Source organism: Leucoraja erinacea, unplaced genomic scaffold (assembly GCF_028641065.1).
Source record: "Leucoraja erinacea ecotype New England unplaced genomic scaffold, Leri_hhj_1 Leri_1258S, whole genome shotgun sequence".
Classification (NCBI taxonomy): domain Eukaryota; kingdom Metazoa; phylum Chordata; class Chondrichthyes; order Rajiformes; family Rajidae; genus Leucoraja; species Leucoraja erinaceus.
This window is the reverse complement of record NW_026575515.1, coordinates 12501-35398: the sequence shown is the minus strand read 5'-3', so window position 1 is coordinate 35398 and position 22898 is coordinate 12501. Positions and strand designations below refer to the sequence as shown.

General features: G+C 57.9%; 1 protein-coding gene across 1 annotated transcript in view; it reads right to left on the bottom strand.

The window, feature by feature from the left end:
• LOC129715569 (dynactin subunit 1-like) overlaps nucleotides 1-22898 on the bottom strand; it is a gene marked incomplete at its 5' end in the record, with an annotated part of 41436 nt that overhangs the window by 8253 nt on the left and 10285 nt on the right. The window contains 16 exon segments of the mRNA XM_055665440.1: nucleotides 2103-2289; nucleotides 5791-5921; nucleotides 6465-6482; nucleotides 6861-6994; nucleotides 7269-7411; nucleotides 11386-11514; nucleotides 11968-12099; nucleotides 12689-12850; nucleotides 13187-13372; nucleotides 14426-14488; nucleotides 15064-15132; nucleotides 16182-16328; nucleotides 16330-16351; nucleotides 20578-20738; nucleotides 21089-21241; nucleotides 22488-22604. Coding sequence (XP_055521415.1) covers nucleotides 2103-2289; nucleotides 5791-5921; nucleotides 6465-6482; nucleotides 6861-6994; nucleotides 7269-7411; nucleotides 11386-11514; nucleotides 11968-12099; nucleotides 12689-12850; nucleotides 13187-13372; nucleotides 14426-14488; nucleotides 15064-15132; nucleotides 16182-16328; nucleotides 16330-16351; nucleotides 20578-20738; nucleotides 21089-21241; nucleotides 22488-22604 — 1954 coding nt within the window.

Sequence of the window (22898 nt, the reverse complement as noted above, 5' to 3'; positions counted from 1 at the left end):
CCCACCCTGTACCCTGTACCCACCCTGTACCCTGTACCCTGTACCCACCCTACCCCTGTACCCTGTACCCTGTACCCACTCTGTACCCTGTACCCACCCTGTACCCTGTACCACCCTGTACCCTGTACCCTGTACCCTGTACCCTGTACCCTGTACCCTGTACCACTCTGTACCCCTGTACCCTGTACCCTGTACCCACCCTGTACCCACTCTGTACCCTGTACCCACCCTGTACCCTGTACCCTGTACCCACTCTGTACCCTGTACCCACCCTGTACCCTGTACCCATTCTGTACCCTGTACCCACTCTGTACCCTGTACCCACCCTGTACCCTGTACCCTGTACCTCTGTACCCTGTATCCACTCTGTACCAAGTCTGTACACCCTGTACCCACCCTGTACCCTGTACCCACCCTGTACCCACTCTGTACCCTGTACCCACTCTGTACCCTGTACCCACCCTGTACCTGTACCCTGTACCCTGTACCCACCCCTGTACCCTGTACCCTGTACCCTGTACCCTACCCTGTACCCTGTACCCTGTACCCACCCTGTACCCTGTACCCACCCTGTACCTGTACCCACCCTGTACCCACTCCCACACCCTGTACCCTGTACCCACCCTGTACCCACCCTGTACCCTGTACCCACCCTGTACCCTGTACCCACCCTGACCCCACCCTGTACCCACCCTGTACCCTGTACCCTGTACCCACCCTGTACCCTGTACCCACCCTGTACCCTGTACCCCCTGTACCCTGTACCCACTCTGTACTCTGTACCCCTGTACCCTGTACCCTGTACCCTGTACCCACCCTGTACCCTGTACCCACCCTGTACCCCCCTGTACCCTGTACCTGTACCCTGTACCCTGTACCCTGTACCCTGTACCCACCCTGTACCCTGTACCCACCCTGTACCCTGTACCCTGTACCCACCCTGTACTTTGTACCCATTCTGTACCCTGTACCCACCCTGTACCCTGTACCCTGTACCCTGTACCCACCCTGTACCCACCCTGTACCCACCTGTACCCACCCACCCTGTACCCACCTGTACCCACTGTACCCACCCTGTACCCTGTACCCACCCTGTACCCTGTACCCATTCTGTACCCTGTACCCACCCTGTACCCTGTACCCACTCTGTACCCTGTACCCATTCTGTCCCCTGTACCCTGTACCCTCCCTGTACCCTGTACCCTGTCCCCTGTACCCTTTACCCACCCTGTACCCTGTACCCACCCTGTACCCTGTACCCACCCTGTACCCTGTACCCTGTACCCACCCTGTACCCTGTACCCACCCTGTACCCTGTACCAACCCTGTACCCTGTACCCACGCTGTACCCTGTACCCACCCTGTACCCTGTACCCTGTACCCACCCTGTACTTTGTACCCATTCTGTACCCTGTACCCACCCTGTACCCTGTACCCTGTACCCACCCTGTACCCTGTACCCTGTACCCCCTGTGTGTACCCTGTACCCACCCTGTACCCTGTACCCACCCTGTACCCTGTACCCACCCTGTACCCTGTACCCACTCTGTACCCTGTACCCTGTACCCTGTACCCTGTACCCTGTACCCACCCTGTACCCTGTACCCACCCTGTACCCTGTACCCTGTACCCACCTGTACCCTGTACCCACTCTGTACCCTGTACCCTGTACCCTGTACCCTGTACCACTCTGTACCCTGTACCCACCCTGTACCCTGTACCCTGTACCCACCCTGTACCCTGTACCCTGTACCCCCTGTACCCTGTACCCTGTACCCACCCTGTACCCTGTACCCTGTACCCACCCTGTACCCTGTACCCTGTAACCCTGTACCCACCCTGTACCCTGTACCCCTGTACCCTGTACCCTGTACCCACTCTGTACCCTGTACCCACCCTGTACCCTGTACCCACTCTGTACCCTGTACCCACCCTGTACCCACTCTGTACCCTGTACCCACCCTGTACCCTGTACTCTGTACCCTGTACCCTCTGTACCCACCCTGTACCCTGTACCCACCCTGTACCCTGTACCCACTCTGTACCCACTCTGTACCCTGTACCCTGTACCCTGTACCCACCCTGTACCCTGTACCCTGTACCTGTGCCACGGGTGATGTCCACCACACGGATGTGGGCACTGAGCTGCTGCAGGTCGTGCAGTAAGTGACCGGTCTTGCGGCTCAAGGCTCCAATGCCAGCGTCTCCGGCCTTGCCCGGTTGGTTGACGGGCAGCCTGGGCACGTGAATGGGCGGCAGTGCCGACAGCTCCGCCTTCATCTGGGCCGCCTTCACCCAAACACACCCTGGTCAGTGCCACAGATCAGGCCCTGTGCCCACCCCACCCTGACCCTGGCCCCAACCCACCTTGACCCCAACCCACCTTGACCCCACCCCACCCTGAACCCACCCCACACTGACCCCACCATGACCCCACCCCACCCTGAACCCACCCCACCTTGACCCCACAACATCCTTCGGCCCACAGCCTAGGCCCTTCGGTCCATCACACCCATGCTGCCTACTGTACCCTCTCTACTGCTCCCATTTCCCAGCTCTCTGTCATCCATTGAGTCATAGAGCACAGGCCATTCGGATTCACAAATGTGCCCAACATGATGCCAAGAGCATTTGGTATCTACCGCCTCGTGACCCACATCCCTCCATTCCCTGCGTAGAAACATAGACAGCAGGTGCAGGAGTAGGCCATTCGGCCCATCGAGCCTGCACCAACATTCAATATGATCATGGCTGATCATCCAACTCAGTATCCCGTACCTGCCTTCCCTCCATACCCCCTGAACCCTTTAGCCACAAGGGCCACATCTAACTCCCTCTTAAATATAGCCAATGAACTGGCCTCAACTACCTTCTGTGGCAGAGAATTCCAGAGATTCACCACTCTCTGTGTGAAAAATGTTTTTCTCATCTCAGTCCTAAAATATTTCCCCCTTATCCTTAAACTGTGACCCCTTGTTCTGGACTTCCCCAACATCGGGAACAATCTTCCTGCATCTAGCCTGTCCAACCCCTTAAGAATTTTGTAAGTTTCTATAAGATCCCCCCTCAATCTCCTAAATTCTAGCGAGTACAAGCCGAGTCTATCCAGTACAGCTACAGCCTGTTGGAGCCTCACACACTAGCTGTCCTTGCAGTGATGCCCACACAGGTCACACTGTCCGTGGTCACCACCTCACCTCCTCGTGTTGGAGGTATTATTGTCATAGAAACATAGACATAGAAACATAGACAATAGGTGCAGGAGGAGGCCATTCGGCCCTTCGAGCCAGCACCGCCATTCATTGTGATCATGGCTGATCGTCCCCTATCAATAACCCGTGCCTGCCTTCTCCCTATATCCCTTGTCTCCACTAGCCCCTAGAGCTCTATCTAACTATCTCTTAAATCCATCCAGTGATTTGGCCTCCACTGCCCTCTGTGGCAGGGAATTCCACAAATTCACAACTCTCTTGGTGAAAAAGTTTTTTCTCACCTCAGTCTTAAATGGCCTCCCCTTTATTCTAAGACTGTGGCCCCTGGTTCTGGACTCGTCCAACATTGGGAACATTTTTCCTGCATCTAACTTGTCCAGTCCTTTTATAATTTTATATGTTTCTATAAGATCCCCCTCATCCTTCTAAACTCCAGTGAATACAAGCCTAGTCTTTTCAATCTTTCCTCTTATGACAGTCCCGCCATCCCAGGGATCAATCTTGTGAACCTACGCTGTTCTGCCCCAATCACAAGGATGTCCTTCCTCAAATTGGGAGACCAAAACTGTACGCAATACTCCAGATGTGGTCTCACCAGAGCCCTATACAACTGCAGAAGAACCTCTTTACTCCTATACTGAAATCCTCTTGTTATGAAGGCCAATATTCCATTAGCTTTCTTCACTGCCTGCTGTACCTGCACGCCAACTTTCAGTGACCGGTGTACAAGGACGCCCAGGTCTCGCTGCACCTCCCCCTTACCTAACCTAACCCCATTGGGATAATAATCTGCCCCCTTGTTTTTGCCGCCAAAGTGGATAACCTCTCATTTACCTATATTATACTGCATCTGCCACACATCTGCCCACTCGCTCAACCTGCCCAGGTTACCCTGCAACCTCCTAACATCCTCTTCACAGTTCACACTGCCACCCAGCTTTGTGTCATCCACAAACTTGCTAGTGTTGCTCCTAATTCTCTCATCCAAATCATTAATATATATGGTAAACAGTTGCGGCCCCAACACCGAGCCTTGCAGCACTCCACTTGCCACTGCCTGCCATTCTGAAAAGGACCCGTTCACTCCTACTCTTTGCTTCCGGTCTGCCAACCAATTTTCTATCTATGTGAACACCCTACCCCCAATACCATGTGCTCTAATTTTAGTCACCAGTCTCCCATGCAGGACCTTATCAAAGGCTTTCTGAAAGTCTAGATACACTACATCCACTGGCTCCCCTTCATCCATTTTACTTGCCACATTCAAAAAACTCCAGAAGATTAGTCAAGCATGATTTCCCTTTCATAAATCCATGTTGACTTGGACTAATCCTTTTACTACTACCCAAATGCCCCATTATTACCTCTTTAATAATTGACTCCAGCATCTTTCCCACCACTAGTCAGGCTAACTGGTCTGTAATTCCCCGTTTTCTCTCTTCCTCCTTTCTTGAGTTTGCTTTAATGTGAATGGCCAGAGCCATATGGTAGCTCCAGCTGCCCCTTGCAGCCACCTGCGGGAGCTCTGGTGTAATATTCCCCAGCCCAGTGCGATTCCATCCTCTTGCACACACTTCTGACCAGATGGATGGCCCCCTGGTCCCACCTCAGCCCTCTGTCCCTGTCTGAGTCTCACACACCCTGACCTCCACCACCCCCCCTGTCTCCTGAGTAGCACCAGTGAACCTCCCTCAAGGATACTGGTGTCCAGCTCAGCTCATGTACAGGTCACCTCTGCTCCACGAGATCCCTGTGGTCTAAGACCCAGACCCCCTGCCCCCTGCAGCAGCTCCTCAGCCACACACTCCGTGCCCCAACCTCTCTGTCCCTGCCCTCGCTAGCTCCAGGTACTGGCAGTAGGTTAGAGATACAGCAGGGAAACAGGCCCTTCGGCCCACCGAGTCCACACCAACCAGTGACCCCCGCGCACTAACACTATCCCAGACACAAAATGCTGGCGAAACTCGGCGGATCAGGCAGCATCTATGGAGAGAAGGAATAGGTGACGATTCAGGTCGAGTCTGAAGAAGGGTCTTGTCCCAAAACGTCGCCAATTCCTTCTCTCCATAGATGCTGCCTCACCTGCTGAGTTCCTCCAGCATTTTCTGTCTGCCTTCGGTGTTTCCGGCAACTGCAGTTGTTTCTTACACAAACCTATACTATCCTACCCACACCAGGGCCAATGTACACTTGGAACAAGCCAATTAACCTACAAACCTGAGACAGACACCAAATGCTAGAGTAACTCAGCGGGACAGGCAGCATCGCTAGAGAGAAGGAATGGGTGACGTCTTGGGTCGAGAATCTTCTTACTGAACAAGGTTGTTGCACGGAGAGGCACAGGCGCTCGATCTCCCCTCCCCCACCTGCCCCACACGTTCCCCCCCCGCCCCCTCCCACTCCCCCTCCCGTGTCCCCCTCCCCTCCTCACCACCCCCCCCGCACCTGCCCCACACGTTACCCTTTGCCCCCTCCCACTCCCCATCCTCACCCCCTCCCCCACCTGCCCCACACGTTCCCCCCCCCCCTCCCACTCCCCCTCCCGTGTCCCCCTCCTCACCCCCCCCCCCCCCCGCACCTTGAGCAGGTTGTTATCGGTCTGCAGCTGTCGCATGGTTAGACGCAGCGCATCTATGTGTTGCAGCAGCAGTGGAGAGTCCTTCACCTGCACTGGTCCCGAGCCAGGCACCACCGCAGTCGACACCGAGCCTGCAGGGCACAGGGCAAAGGTCAGCAAGGAGCCTGGGGTCGGGGGTCAGTCGGGATGGGAAGATGGCGAAGGGGGTACAGAGGGCGAGGAGGGGGGAAGGGGAGGTGGTGGGGGGGAAGGGGAGGTGGTGGGGGGGAAGGGGAGGTGGTGGGGGGGAAGGGGAGGTGGTGGGGGGGAAGGGGAGGTGGTGGGGGGGGGGAAGGGGAGGTGGTGGGGGGGGAAGGGGAGGTGGTGGGGGGGAAGGGGAGATGGTGGGGGGGAAGGGGAGGTGGTGGGGGGGAAGGGGAGGGGAGGGGTGGGGGGGAAGGGGAGATGGTGGGGGGGAGGGGAGGTGGTGGGGGGTATAGAGGGCGAGGGGGGAAGGGGAGGTGGTGGAGGGGAAGGGGAGATGGGGGGGGGGTATAGAGGGCGAGGGGGGGAAGGGGAGGTGGTGGAGGGGAAGGGGAGATGGTGGGGGGGTATAGGGGGGAAGGGGAGATGGTGGGGGGGGTATAGGGGGGGAGGGGAGAGGTGGTGGGGGGGGCTGGGAGGGGGTGACCTACCTGTCAGCTGCTCCTCTGCTGCCAGGATGCAAAAGCAAAGAAGAGACAGTCAGTGCTGGGTGAGGGGGGGAGGGGTGACTGAGGCGGGGGAGGGGGGGGGGGGAGTGTGTGGGGGGGGGGAGTGAGGGGGGGAGTGTGTGGGGGGGGGTGAGGGGGGCAGTGTGTGGGGGGGAGAGTGAGGGGGGAAACAGTGGGGGGTCGAGTGAGGGGGGGGGAGTGACGGGGGGTAGTGAGTGGGAGAGAAGGAGGTGGGGGAGGAGGTGGGGAGTGAGGGGGGGCTAGTGAGGAGGGGGGGAGGAGGGTGGGAGTTTGCGATTGGCTGGGGGGGCCCACATGGCAAGATTGCCCTCCAGCTGCAACAACACACTGGGTCTCCCTTTCACACCGTGCCCCCACCTGTGGGTGGTCCGGATCGCTGCCCCCCCTCGCTGCGCTTGCTCTGGCTGCTGAGCCGCTGCTTCAGCTCCCCCTTCTCCGACTCCAGCTGGTCAATGTCCGCCTGCAGAGCATCCATCGTCTCCTCAAACTCCCTGTGGGAGAGAGAGGCAACCGTCACCACCGAGTCACCCCACCCTGACAACCCCTCACCCGTAACCCCTGACCCCAACAACCTCCGACCCCGTAACCCCTGACCCCAACAACCTCCGACCCTGTAACCCTTGACCCCAACAACCTCCGACCCCGTAACCCCCCACCCTGTAACACAGTCTACCTGTAACACAGTCTACCCCTGTAACACAGTCTACCTGTAACACAGTCTCCCTGTATCTCCCCTTGTACCGGCAGTGTCTCCCCTGTACTCACTTCTCCTTCTTGCGGAGCAGCCCCTGGCTGTCGTGCAGCTTGGTCTGGATCCTGTCCACGCGATCGTCAGCCTCGCGTGATGCACTGTCCAGCTTCTTCTCCAGTAGACTGAGACGTACACTCGCCTCACTCAGCTCCTCACCCTGGAGACCACGGGGTACAGTCAGTGCCCACACACGGGGTACACAGTGCCCACACACGGGGTACACAGTGCCCACACACGGTGCCCACACACACGGGGTACACAGTGCCCACACACAGGGTACACAGTGCCCACACACAGTGCCCACACACACGGGGTACAGTCAGTGCCCACACACACGGGGTACAGTCAGTGCCCACACACGGGGTACACAGTGCCCACACACGGGGTACACAGTGCCCACACACAGGGTACACAGTGCCCACACACGGGGTACACAGTGCCCACACACACAGGGTACACAGTGCCCACACACAGTGCCCACACACGGGGTACACAGTGCCCACACACAGTGCCCACACACGGGGTACACAGTGCCCACACACGGGGTACACAGTGCCCACACACGGGGTACACAGTGCCCACACACAGTGCCCACACACAGGGTACACAGTGCCCACACACGGGGTACACAGTGCCCACACACAGGGTACACAGTGCCCACACACACGGGGTACACAGTGCCCACACACACGGGGTACACAGTGCCCACACACACGGGGTACACAGTGCCCACACACGGGGTACACAGTGCCCACACACACGGGGTACACAGTGCCCACACACACGGGGTACAGTGCCCACACACACGGGGTACACAGTGCCCACACACGGGGGTACCACAGTGCCCACCACACGGGGTACACAGTGCCCACACACAGTGCCCACACACAGGGTACACAGTGCCCACACACGGGGGTACCACAGTGCCCCACACACGGGGTACACAGTGCCCACACACACGGGGTACACAGTGCCCACACACGGGGTACACAGTGCCCACACACGGGGTACACAGTGCCCACACACGGGGCACACAGTGCCCACACACACGGGGTACACAGTGCCCACACACGGGGGTACACAGTGCCCACACACACGGGGTACAGTGCCCACACACACGGGGGTACACAGTGCCCACACACACGGGGTACAGTGCCCACACACACGGGGTACACAGTGCCCACACACGGGGTACACAGTGCCCACACACGGGGTACACAGTGCCCACACACACGGGGTACAGTCAGTGCCACACACGGGGTACACAGTGCCCACACACGGGGTACACAGTGCCCACACACAGGGTACACAGTGCCCACACACACGGGGTACACAGTGCCCACACACGGGGTACACAGTGCCCACACACGGGGTACACAGTGCCCACACACGGGGTACACAGTGCCCACACACGGGGTACACAGTGCCCACACACGGGGGTACACAGTGCCCACACACACGGGGTACACAGTGCCCACACACGGGTACACAGTGCCCACACACACGGGGTACACAGTGCCCACACACACGGGGTACACAGTGCCCACACACAGTGCCCACACACGGGGTACACAGTGCCCACACACAGTGCCCACACACACGGGGTACACAGTGCCCACACACACGGGGTACACAGTGCCCACACACACGGGTACACAGTGCCCACACACACGGGGTACACAGTGCCCACACACACGGGGTACACAGTGCCCACACAGTGGGGGTACACAGTGCCCACACACACGGGGTACACAGTGCCCACACACGGGGTACACAGTGCCCACACACACGGGGTACACAGTGCCCACACACGGGGTACACAGTGCCCACACACACACAGTGCCCACACACGGGGTACACAGTGCCCACACACACGGGGTACACAGTGCCCACACACGGGGTACACAGTGCCCACACACGGGGTACACAGTGCCCACACACACGGGGTACACAGTGCCCACACACACGGGGTACACAGTGCCCACACACAGGGTACACAGTGCCCCACACACACGGGGTACACAGTGCCCACACACAGGGTACACAGTGCCCACACACACGGGGTACACAGTGCCCACACACGGGGTACACAGTGCCCACACACAGTGCCCACACACACGGGGTACACAGTGCCCACACACACGGGGTACACAGTGCCCACACACACGGGGTACACAGTGCCCACACACACGGGGTACACAGTGCCCACACACAGGGTACACAGTGCCCACACACACGGGGTACACAGTGCCCACACACGGGGTACACAGTGCCCACACACAGTGCCCACACACACGGGGTACACAGTGCCCACACACACGGAGTACACAGTGCCCACACACACGGGGTACACAGTGCCCACACACAGTGCCCACACACACGGAGTACACAGTGCCCACACACACGGGGTACACAGTGCCCACACACAGGGTACACAGTGCCCACACACACGGGGTACACAGTGCCCACACACACGGGGTACACAGTGCCCACACACACGGAGTACACAGTGCCCACACACACGGGGTACACAGTGCCCACACACAGTGCCCACACACGGGGGTACACAGTGCCCACACACGGGGTACACAGTGCCCACACACGGGGTACACAGTGCCCACACACGGGGTACACAGTGCCCACACACACGGGGTACACGGTGCCCACACACAGTGCCCACACACGGGGTACACAGTGCCCACACACGGGGTACACAGTGCCCACACACACAGTGCCCACACACGGAGTACACAGTGCCCACACACACGGGGTACACAGTGCCCACACACAGTGCCCACACACGGAGTACACAGTGCCCACACACACGGGGTACACAGTGCCCACACACAGTGCCCACACACGGAGTACAGTGCCCACACACGGAGTACAGTGCCCACACACGGGGTACACAGTGCCCCACACACGGGGTACACAGTGCCCACACACAGTGCCCACACACGGAGTACACAGTGCCCACACACACGGGGTACACAGTGCCCACACACAGTGCCCACACACGGAGTACACAGTGCCCACACACACGGGGTACACAGTGCCCACACACAGTGCCCACACACGGAGTACAGTGCCCACACACGGAGCACAGAGCCCACACACGGGGCACACAGTGCCCACACACGGGGTACACAGTGCCCACACACAGTGCCCACACACGGAGTACAGTGCCCACACACGGGGTACACAGTGCCCACACACGGGGTACACAGTGCCCACACACGGGGTACACAGTGCCCACACACACAGGGTACACAGTGCCCACACACGGGGTACAGCCAGTCGCTCTGTGTCAGTGCCTGTCACAGAGCAAAGAGGTCCTTCTGCAGTTGTACAGGGCCCTAGTGAGACCACACCTGGAGTATTGTGTGCAGTTTTGGTCCTCTAATTTGAGGAAGGACATTCTTGCTATTGAGGGAGTGCAGCGTAGGTTTACAAGGTTAATTCCCGGGATGGCGGGACTGTCATATGCTGAGAGAATGGAGCAGCTGGGCTTGTACACTCTGGAGTTTAGAAGGATGAGAGGGCATCTCATTGAAACATATAAGATTGTTAAGGTCTTGGACACACTAGAGGCAGGAAACATGTTCCCGATGTTGGGGGAGTCCAGAACCAGGGGTCACAGTTTAAGAATAAGGAGTAAGCCATTTAGAACGGAGACGAGGAAACACTTTTTCTCACAGAGATTTGTGAGTCTGTGGAATTCTCTGCCTCAGAGGGCGGTGGAGGCAGGTTCTCTGGATGCTTTCTGGAGAGAGCTAGATAGGGCTCTTAAAGATAGCGGAGTCAGGGGATTACATTGAATGGAGGTGCTGGCTCGAAGGGCCGAATGGCCTACTCCTGCATCTATTGTCTATTGGATCAAGTGCTGTCGGATAATATCTGTTCAGCTGGGCTACATGTTGGGCACATGTTGGGCTGAAAGGCTGTTCCTCAGCTCCACAGTTGTTCTATGCAGGCCACATGCGACAGAGAACATGGATCAGCAATGGAACTGGCCCTTCAGTCTATAGTGCCCATGTTGTACACGCCACCTCTCCCCCTGCACCCCGGCCCCCCCTCTCCCCCCTCCCTCTCTACCCCCCCCCCCCATTCCCCTCCCTCTCCTCTCCGCACCTTGATCTTGAGGGACCTCTTCAGCTCCTTGATGACGGTATCTCTGTCCTCCAGCTTCAGCCCCAGCCCCTCCGCGTCTGTCATCTCCGCACGCAGCGCCTTCGCTCGCTCCTCCTCTGGGGGGGTCGGCTGCAGGGCAAGGTCACAGGTCACCAGGGGCAAGGGGTACGTCAATATCCCCCCCTCCCTCCCCCCCATCCCGGCTCCTCTACGTCCCCTCACCCTGGCCTAGCTCCCCTCTCCACCCCCTGTCCCCACTCACCCCTCTCCCCACTCACCCCAGCCTGGCCCTCTCAGCATCCTGCTCCCCCTCCCCCTGCCCGCCCCTCCCCAGCCCTCTGTGCATCATACCTCCCCTCCCCATCACTTCCACCCATCCACTTGCCCGTCTCTCCACCCCCCTGTCCCCTCCCCGCGTCCTTCCCCCCCCCCAACACCCCCCTCCCCCCCCTACTCCCGTCTCTCCCCCCCCCACCCCTCCCCACGTCCTTCACCCCCCCAACACCCCCCCCCCCCCCCCCTACTCCCCGTCTCTCCCCCCCCCTCCCCCGTCCACACACCCCCTCCCCCCCCCCCCCTCACGAGGGTGCGGCTTTTCTCAGCATCGTACTCCCCCTCCTGCATGGCGGTTGCCATCTTGTTCATGGTGGCCACCACAAGGGAGCAGGACTCACGCAGACAGTCATGGGGGGTCCCCACACTCGCCCCGTACACCTGGAGACACACGGCACATTAGTGACCACAATAGGGGTAGGTGGTGGTGGTGGGGGCTGTAGTGGGGGCTGTAGGCTTGTGGGGAGAGGGTGAAGGGGGTGGGGGCGGGGTTTACTAACTGGACCCCGTGGTTTATCTCTCTCTGTAAGCTGCATGTTGCTGGCGTGTGCTGCTGCATTGACATGTTGCTGCGTGTGCTGCTGCATTGACATGTTGCTGCGTATTGCTGGCGTGTGCTGCTGCATATATGTGTTTCTGCATCTTGTTGGCGTTTGCTGCTGCATTGATGGGTTGCTTGCGTGTGCTGCTGCATTGACATGTTGTTGCCGTGTGCTGCGGCATTGACGTGTTGCTGCCTGTTCTTGGTATGTGCTGCTGCATTGATGTGTTGCTGGCGTGTGCTGCTGCATTGACACGTTTCTGCGTGTTGTTGGCGTGTGCTGCTGCATTGATGTGTTGCTGCGTGTTGCTGGCGTGTGCTGCTGCATTGACACATTTCTGCGTGTTGTTGGCGTGTGCTGCTACATTGACGTGTGTGCAGCGTAGTGTTTGTGGTCATGCTACACGTGAGTGTGGGCGGGGCACTGACCTGCTGCGTGGCTTTAGCCGCCAGCTCGTCCATCTGGAGGGGGGGCAGCCCCTCGTTGTCGGGCAGGGGTCCGGCCAACTGGACGGCAGCAGCGGCCACTTCCTGCAGCACGGCCACCACACGGGTCAGGTGCTTGCGGCAGTCCAGCAGCATGTCCCCAACCTGACACGCAACACACGCGTTAGCACACGTCACACACCCCACCCCACTCACCCCGACCCCAACCTGACACGCAACACACACGTTAGCACACGTCACACACCCCCGACCCCCACACTGACCCCCCCCCAACCTGACCCCACACACACGTTAGCACCCCGACCCCCACACTGACTGCAACCTCCCCCCCCACTCACCCCCCCCCCACACTCACCTCACTCCCCCCCCACTCTCCCCCGACCCCCACTCATCGCCGACCCCCACACTGACCCCCCGACCCCCACACTGACCCCCCGACCCCCACACTGACCCCCCCCCCCCCCCCCCCCGTGTGGTTACCTGTGGGGTGAAGGTGAGAGCGGTGGGGATACCAGAGCCCGGGGTAGCTGCTGATCCGGATACTGATCCGGATGCTGCCGATGGGGGCATGCGTCTCCGCACCTTCTTGCAGAACTGACGCACGTCGCTGCAGGTCGTGGTGAGGTCACGCAGGAGCAGCGCCAGGTCAGACGCCTCACCACCCGGCTGGGGCCAGAGGGTAAAGGTCAACAGACAATAGGTGCAGCAGTAGGCCATTCGGCCCTTCGAGCCATGTGATCATGGCTGATCATCCCCAATCAGTATCCAGTTCCTGCCTTCTCCCCATATCCCCTGACTCCACTATCTTTAAGAGCCCTATCTAGCTCTCTCTTGAAAGTATCCAGAGAACCGGCCTCCACTGCCCTCTGCGGCAGAGAATTCCACAGACTCACCACTCTCTGTGAGAAAAAGTGTTTCCTCGTCTCCGTTCTAAATGGCTTACCCCTTATTCTTAAACTGTGGCCCCTGGTTCTGGACCAACATCGTGAACATGTTTCCTGCCTCTAACGTGTCCAAGCCCTTAATAATCTTATATGTTTCAATGAGATGCCCTCTCATCCTTCTAAACTCCAGAGTGTACAAGCCCAGCTGCTCCATTCTCTCAGCATATGACAGTCCCGGCATCCCGGGAATTAACCTTGTAAACCTACGCTGCACTCTCTCAATAGCAAGAATGTCCTTCCTCAAATTAGGGGACCAAAACTGCACACAATACTCCAGGTGTGGTCTCACTAGGGCTCTGTACAACTGCAGAAGGACCTCTTTGCTCCTATACTCGACTCCTCTTGTTATAAAGGCCAACATGCCATGCACTTTCTTCACTGCCTGCTGTACCTGCGTGCTTACTTTCATAGACTGATGAACAAGGACCCCCAGATCCTGTTGTACTTCCCCTTTTCCCAACTTAACGCCATTTAGATAGTAATCTGCCTTCCTGTTTTTGCTACCAAAGTGGATAATCTCACATTTATCCACATTAAACTTCAACTGTCATGCATCTGCCCACTCCCCCAACCTGTCCAAGTCACCCTGCATTCTCATAGCATCCTCCTCACAGTTCACACTGCCACCCAGCTTTGTGTCATCTGCTAATTTGCCAATGTTACTTTGAATCCCTTCATCTAAATTATTGATGTATATTGTAAATATCTGCAGTCCCAGCACCGAGCCTTACGGTACCCCACTAGTCACTGCCTGCCATAGAATCATCAGACTCACCTGTAGCAGGGAACGCAGACGTCCCACCTCCACCGTCACGCAGTCCAGGGCACTGTGGGTGAACTGATGGACACTGAGCGTCACACAGGGACCCCACCATCAACCCCCCACTCACCCCCCCATCACCCCCCCACTCACCCCCCCATCACCACCCCCCCTCACCCCACCATCACCCCCCCCCACTCACCCCACCATCACCCCCCCCACTCACCCCACCATCACCCCCCCCCACACTCACCCCACCATGACCCCCCCCACTCACCCCCCCCCCCCCCCCCCCCACCACTTTTCTCGCACACTCACACTCCATCTTAAATCCCATCATTATTAGTATTGACACTGGCATGCAGTGACATTGGGCCATTATGTGTGTGTGTGTGTGTGCGTGCGTGCGTGCGTGCGTGCGTGCGTGCGTGCGCATCATGTCCATGAGCAGCTCCGTCCTGCCGGCATGTGACCCACATCCCTCCATTGCCAGTCTAATGCCGCGTATATCTGCCCCCCCCCCCCCCCCCCCCCCCCCCCCCACTCACCCTTGCCCTGCCCACACATCCCCACACAAGAGACAGGTCGGCGTGGGCAAGTCCGACAGAGGCCATTTGTGGGTGGGGAGGGGGTCAGAGGTTGATGCTGCTCACCTTGATGTGGTCAGCCAGCTGCACAGTGCAGTCCACTCCTTGGTCCAGCAGGTGAATACTGTACAGGTGCTGAGGGTGAGACACAGGTGGCTGAATGACTACAGGCCCGCTCATCGCCCACCCCCCCTCAGTCTCCAAACCCCCCCCCCCCCCCATCACCACCCCCCCCCCATCCTCAGCCCCCCACTCTGTCCAGCAGGTGAATGCTGTACAGGTGGTGGGGTAGAGACACATGTAGCTGAGTCAGCACTGACCACAGACCCACAGGACCTCCCCCCCCCCCCCCCCACCTGCATTAAATGGGATGCTGAGGATGGGGGGTGGGGGAGGGGGTGATGGTGAGGGGTGGGGGATCAGGGTGGTGAGTCAGGGGTGGGGGATCAGGGTGGTGAGTCAGGGGTGGGGGGGGGGTCAGGGTGGTGTGTCAGGGGTGGGGGGTCAGGGTGGTGTGTCAGGGGGGGGGGGGTCAGGGTGGTGTGTCAGGGGTGGGGGGTCAGGGTGGTGAGTCAGGGGGGTGGGGGGTCAGGGTGGTGTGTCAGGGGTGGGGGGTCAGGGTGGTGAGTCAGGGGTGGGGGGTCAGGGTGGTGTGTCAGGGGTGGGGGGTCAGGGTGGTGTGTCAGGGGTGGGGGGTCAGGGTGGTGTGTCAGGGGTGGGGGGTCAGGGTGGTGTGTCAGGGGTGGGGGGTCAGGGTGGTGTGTCAGGGGTGGGGGGTCAGGGTGGTGTGTCAGGGGTGGGGGGTCAGGGTGGTGTGTCAGGGGTGGGGGGTCAGGGTGGTGTGTCAGGGGTGGGGGGTCAGGGTGGTGTGTCAGGGGTGGGGGGTCAGGGTGGTGTGTCAGGGGTGGGGGGTCAGGGGGTGTGTCAGGGGTGGGGGGTCAGGGTGGTGTCAGGGGGTGGGGGGTCAGGGTGGTGTGTCAGGGGTGGGGGGGGTCAGGGTGGTGTGGTCAGGGGTGGGGGGTCAGGGTGGGGTGTCAGGGGTGGGGGGTCAGGGTGGTGTGTCAGGGGTGGGGGTGGTGTCAGGGGTGGGGGGTCAGGGGTGGGGGGTCAGGGGTGGGGTGTCAGGGTGGTGTGTCAGGGGGGGGGGGTCAGGGTGGTGTGTGCAGGGGTGGGGGGTGATGTACCTGGTAGTATTTGATGGCCTTGGTGAGGGGCTCGACGTTGACGGTCTCGTCCAGCTGGTCTCGGTGCAGCAGCTCGATCAACACGTCCAGCGACCGCTCGTGTACACTCATCTCAGGGTACAGCCCCCCCATACGTCTGTACACCCCCCACATCACAGCGGCACAGAGCCCTGGGGGAGAGAGAGAGAGAGAGAGACCGTCACACTCCCCGTCACACACTCCCCCACACCACAGCGGCACAGAGCCCTGGGGGGGAGAGAGAGAGAGGCCGTCACACTCCCCGTCACACCCCACCCCCCCCCCCCCCGTCACACTCCCCGTCACACCCCACCCCCCCCCCCCTCCGTCACACACACTCCCCGTCACACACTCCCCCACCCCACAGCGGCACAGAGCCCTGGGGGGGAGAGAGAGAGAGGCCGTCACACTCCCCGTCACACCCCCCCCCCCCCCGTCACACTCCCCGTCACACCCCACCCCCCCCCCCCCCCTCCGTCACACACACTCCCCGTCACACACTCCCCCACCCACAGCGGCACAGAGCTCTAGAGAGTGAGAGACTGGGCTTCACTGATGGTGACAATACATTGCAAGGGGCTGGAGACCCATGTGACCTAGCTGTCGTCACCAAGTGTGGACCTGTGAAGAAGCTCCAGGAAGCTGCTGCCCATGTGACCCACCTGTCGCCACCAAGTCTGACATTCTGCTTGTTCGGTATCTGTGATTGGTGTGGAGGGGGTTACCTCACTCAATATGTTATACTTTGTGTTCTGTGCTTGTGTTCTGGTTTGTAGGGGTTGCCTCCCCCTGTAGTGTGCGCGGTCAGTTTTGCCGCCACTGTATCGGGGCATGTATAAGGGCGATGGTTTTGTTGGGGCGTGTCGGTTGCGTTTACGTGAGGCTGCTGAGGGCTGGAGCGAGTGGATCTGAGATCGGTCCCGCGGTGCTGTGTATACAAATCAAGAAGGGTCTGGACTCCAATGACTAGGGAGACAGTATGGGATCCGGAATCACCCCCACCCCTACAGCGGCACAGAGCCCTGGGGGAGAGAGACCGTCACACACCCCATCACACACACTCCCCCACCCCACACGGCATCCAGCAATCGCGCATGTACTTGTATTCCTGTATTCACTGGAGTTTAGAAGGATGAGGGGAAATCTTATAGAAACATATAAAATTATAAAAGGACTGGACAAGCCAGATGCAGGAATAATGTTCCCAATGTTGGGCGAGTCCAGAACCAGGGCCCACAGTCTTAGAATAGAAACATAGAAAATAGGTTCAGGAGTAGTACATTCGGCCCTTCGAGCCTGCACCGCCATTCAATATGATCATGGCTGATCATCCAACTCAGTATCCCGTACCTGCCTTCTCTCCATACCCCCTGATCTCTTTAACCACAAGGGCCACATATAACTCCCTCTTAAATATAGCCAATGAACTGGCTTCAACTACCTTCTGTGGCAGACAATGTTTTTCTCATCTCGGTCCTAAAAGATTTCCCCCTTATCCTTAAACTGTGACCTCTTGTTCTGGACTTCCCCAACATCGGGAACAATCTTCCTGCATCTAGCCTGTCCAACCCCTTAAGAATTTTGTACGTTTCTGTAAGATCCCCCCTCAATCTTCTAAATTCTAGCGAGTACAAACCGAGTCTATCCAGTCTTTCTTCATATGAAAGCCCTGACATCCCAGGAATCAGTCTGGTGAACCTTCTCTGTACTCCCTCTATGGCAAGAATGTCTTTTCTCAGATTAGGAGACCAAAACTGTATGCAATACTCCAGGTGTGGTCTCACCAAAACCCTGTACAACTGCAGTAGAATCTCCCTGCTCCTATACTCAAATCCTTTAGCTATGAAAGCTAACATACCATTCGCTTTCTTCACTGCCTGCTGCACCTGCATGCCTACTTTTAATGACTGGTGTACCGTGACACCCAGGTCTCGTTGCAGCTCCCCTTTTCCTAATCGGCCACCATTCAGATAATAGTCTACTTTCCTGCTTTTGCCACCAAAGTGGATAACCTCACATTTATCCACATTATACTGCATCTGCCATGCATTTGCCCACTCACCCAGCCTATCCAAGTCACCTTGCAGCCTCCTAGCATCCTCCTCACAGCTAACACTGCCCCCCACCTTCTTGTCATCCGCAAACTTGAAGATGTTGCATTCAATTCCCTCGTCCAGATCATTAATATATATTGTAAATAGCTGGGGTCCCACTAGTCACTGCCTGCCATTGTGAAAATGACCCGTTTACTCCTACTCTTTGCTTCCTGTCTGCCAGCCAGTTCTCTATCCACATCAATACTGAACCCCCAATACCGTGTGCTTTAAGTTTGCATACTAATGTCTTATGTGGGACCTTGTCGAAAGCCTTCTGGAAGTCCAGATACACCACATCCACTGGTTCTCCCTTATCCACTCTACTAGTTACATCCTCGAAAAATTCTATAAGATTCGTCAGACATGATTTACCTTTCGTAAATCCATGCTGACTTTGTCCAATGATTTCACCACTTTCCAAATGTGCTGCTATCCCATCTTTAATAACTGACTCAAGCAGTTTCCCCACCACCGATGTTAGACTAACTGGTCTGTAATTCCCCGTTTTCTCTCTCCCTCCCTTCTTAAAAAGTGGGGTTACGTTAGCTGCCCTCCAATCCTCTAGAACTACTCCAGAATCTAAAGAGTTTTGAAAAATTATCACTAATGCATCCACTATTTCTGCGGCTACTTCCTTAAGTACTCTGGGATGCAGCCTATCTGGCCCTGGGGATTTATCGGCCTTTAATCCATTCAATTTACCCAACACCACTTCCCGGCTAACCTGGATTTCACTCAGTTCCTCCATCTCATTTGACCCCCCGGTCCCCTGCTATTTCCGGCAGATTATTAATGTCTTCCTTAGTGAAGACGGAACCAAAGTAGTTATTCAATTGGTCCGCCATATCCTTGTTCCCCATGATCAATTCGCCTGTTTCTGTCTGCAAGGGACCTACATTTGTTTTAACTAATCTTTTTCTCTTCACATATTTACAAAAACTTTTTCAGTCAGTTTTTATGTTTCCTGCCAGTTTTCTTTCATAATCTATTTTCCCTTTCCTAATTAAGCCCTTTGTCCTCCTCTGCTGGTCTCTGAATTTCTCCCAGTCCTCCGGTATGCTGCTTTTTCTGGCTAATTTGTACGCATCATCCTTCGCTTTGATATTATCCCTGATTTCCCTTGTTATCCACAGATGTACTACCTTCCCTGATTTATTCTTTTGCCAAACTGGGATGAACAATTGTTGTAGTTCATCCATGCAGTATTTAAATATCTTCCATTGCATATCCACCGTCAACCCAATAAGAATTAATTGCCAGTCAATCTTGGCCAATTCACGTCTCATACCCTCAAAGTTACCTTTCTTTAAGTTCAGGACCCTTGTTTCTGAATTAACAATGTCACTCTCCATCCTAATGAAGAACTCAACCATATTATGGTCACTCTTGCCCAAGGGGGCACGTACAACAAGACTGCTAACTAAACCTTCCTCATTACTCAATACCCAGTCTAGAATAGCCTGCTCTCTCGTTGGTTCCTCTACATGTTGGTTTAGAAAACTATCCCGCATACATTCCAAGAAATCCTCTTCCTCAGCACCCCTGCCAATTTGATTCACCCAATCTATATGTAAATGGAAGTCACCCATTATAACTATTGCACGCATTTCTAATTTCCTGTTTAATGCCATCCCCAACTCCACTACTACTGTTAGGTGGCCTGTACACAACTCCCACTAGTGTTTTCTGCCCCTTAGTGTTTCGCAACTCTACCCATATCAATTCCACATCCTCCAAACTAATGTCCTTCCTTTCCATTGCGTTAATCTCCTCTCTAATCAGCAACGCTACCCCACCTCCTTTTCCTTTCTCTCTATCCCTCCTGAATATTGAATATCCCTGGATGTTCAGCTCCCAGCCTTGGTCACCCTGGAGCCATGTCTCCGTGATCCCAACTATATCATAGTCATAGTCATAGGCTATCTGCACATTCAACTCATTCACCTTATAAATAAAGGGGAGGTCATTTAAGACAGAGGTAAAAAATACGTTTTCACCCAGGGAGTTGTGAATATACGGAATTCCCTGCCATAGAGGGCAGTGGAGGCCAAATCACTAGATGGATTTAAGAGAGAGTTAGATAGAGCTCTAGGGTCTAGTGGAGTCAAGGGATATGGGGAGCAGACACGAGTTATTGATTGGGGACGATCAGCCATGATCACAATGAATGGCGGTGCTGGCTCGAAGGACCGAATAGCCTCCTCCTGCACCTATTTTCTATGTTTCTATGTACACACATATCCGGATGCAGCCCCCCCCACCCCACTCTCCCCCAGACTCACTGCTGGTACTTGTGCAGGGTAGACTGTAGCAGGGTGAGAGAGTAAACCAGACCGGCCCCAAAGCTGATCCTCTCCCCCAGCGCCCCGCGTAGCCCCGGCCTGCTCCCACAGTCTCCGTCCAGCTCCAGTCTCTCCCGAGCCTGCCCACTCACCAGCTCCGCCTGCAAGGAGAGAGTGTCAGTACAACTGTAGCCCCTTCCCCCCTCCCCCACACACCACCCACCCCCCGTCCCCCTCCTGCCCACTCACCAGCTCTGCCTGGGGGAGAGAGTGTCATTACAACTGTACCTCCTCTCCACCCACCCTCACAACCCCCCCTCCCCACCCCCCCTCCCCATCCCCCCCTCCCCATCCCCCCCTCCCCCGGCCCCCATGACCCCCTCCCCATCCCTCCCCTCTCCCCAACCTCCCCTCCACATCACCCCCCCTATCCCTCCCCTCCGCATTCTGCCCCCTGCCCACCCCCTCCCCACCCCCCCCCAACCACCCCCCCCCCCCCCCCCTGGGTTACCTTGCAGACGAGGCGGGGGATGAGCAGCAGCACCAGTACATTGTCGTGGTCACCTCCGTGCTGCAGGAAGGAGTCGGGCATGAAGGACGTGAGCAGCTCCACGTGTCGCTTGGCCTCCTGTACCTCCATCTTACGCAGCTCCATCTCAATAGCCTGCACAGGCACAGGGGGAGAGACAGTGTGCGGACCAGTCAGTGTGGGGACCGGTCAGTGTGGGGACCGGTCAGTGTGGGGACCGGTCAGTGTGGGGACCGGTCAGTGTGGGGACTGGTCAGTGTGGGGGAGACAGTGTGGGGGACCGGTCAGTGTGGGGACCGGTCAGTGTGGGGGGGGGGGACCGGTCAGGGTGGGGACCGGTCAGTGTGGGGACCGGTCAGTGTGGGGACCGGTCAGTGTGGGGACCGGTCAGTGTGGGGACCGGTCAGTGTGGGGACCGGTCAGTGTGTGGGGACCGGTGTGGTGTGGGGACCGGTCAGTGGGGACCGGTCAGTGTGGGGGACCGGTCAGTGTGGGGACCGGTCAGTGTGGGGACCGTCAGTGTGTGGGGACCGGTCAGTGTGGGGGACACAGTGTGGGGACCGGTCAGTGTGGGGGAGAGTGTGGGTGGGGACGGTCAGTGTGGGGGGACCGTCAGTGTGGGGGGGTCAGTGTGGGGGGAGACAGTGTGGGGACCGGTCAGTGTGGGGGGGACAGTGTGGGGACCGGTCAGTGTGGGGACCGGGGGAGTCAGTGGGGGGGGACAGGTCAGGTGTGGGGGAGACAGTGTGGGGACCGGTCAGTGTGGGGGGGGGGAGACAGTGTGGGGACCGGTCAGTGTGGGGACCGGTGGGGGGGGGGGACAGTGTGGGGACCGGTCAGTGTGGGGGGTGTGGACAGTGTGGGGGACCGGTCAGTGTGGGACCGGTCAGTGTGGGGACCGGTCGGTCCAGTGTGGGGGACCGGTCAGTGTGGGGGAGACAGTGTGGGGGACCGGTCAGTGTGGGGGAGACAGTGTGGGGACCGGTCAGTGTGGGGACCAGTGTGTGGGGACCGGTCAGTGTGGGGGACCGGTCAGTGTGGGGACCGGTCAGTGTGGGGGAGACAGTGTGGGGACCCGGTCAGTGTGGGGGACCGGTCAGTGTGGGGGGGGGACCGGTCAGTGTGGGGGGGAGACAGTGTGGGGGGGGGGACCGGTCAGTGTGGGGACCGGTCAGTGTGGGGGGGGACCGGTCACCAGTGGTCAGTGTGGGGGTGTGGGGAGGTCAGTGTGTGGGGGACCGGTCAGTGTGGGGGACCGGTCAGTGTGGGGGAGACAGGGTGGGTACGGGAGAGACATGTTCACACAAGACCCTTCATGCTCCCCCCCCAGACCCGTATCCCCCCCCCCCCCCCACATAAATGTCCCCCCCGTCCCCCCCACCTTTGCGTGGGCCTTGGTCTCAGCGAACTTGATCTTGAAGTCGATGACCTCGGGCACGGGTTCCTGCGCTCGCTCCACCGTTGCCTCCTGCTGGCAGCGCAGCTCCCGGTTCACCTCCTTATATCATTATACAATTGTACAATTATTTACTGGCATTTGAACTTCAAATGAAATTTGGTTCCTGCAGTCATACAAGAAAGGAACCAAGACACACACCAACACAATATACACAAACATCCATCACAGTGAGTCTCCTCCTCACTGTGATGGAAGGCAAAGTCTTGTCTCTCCCCTGTTCTCCATTCTTCTCCTGATGTTAAAGCCCCCGGCGGGCGGGCGCTAGCAGTCCCGCGGCCGTTAAAGCCGTGCTGGTCGATGTAAGGCCCCGTTCCGGGTCATTTTCAACCCCGC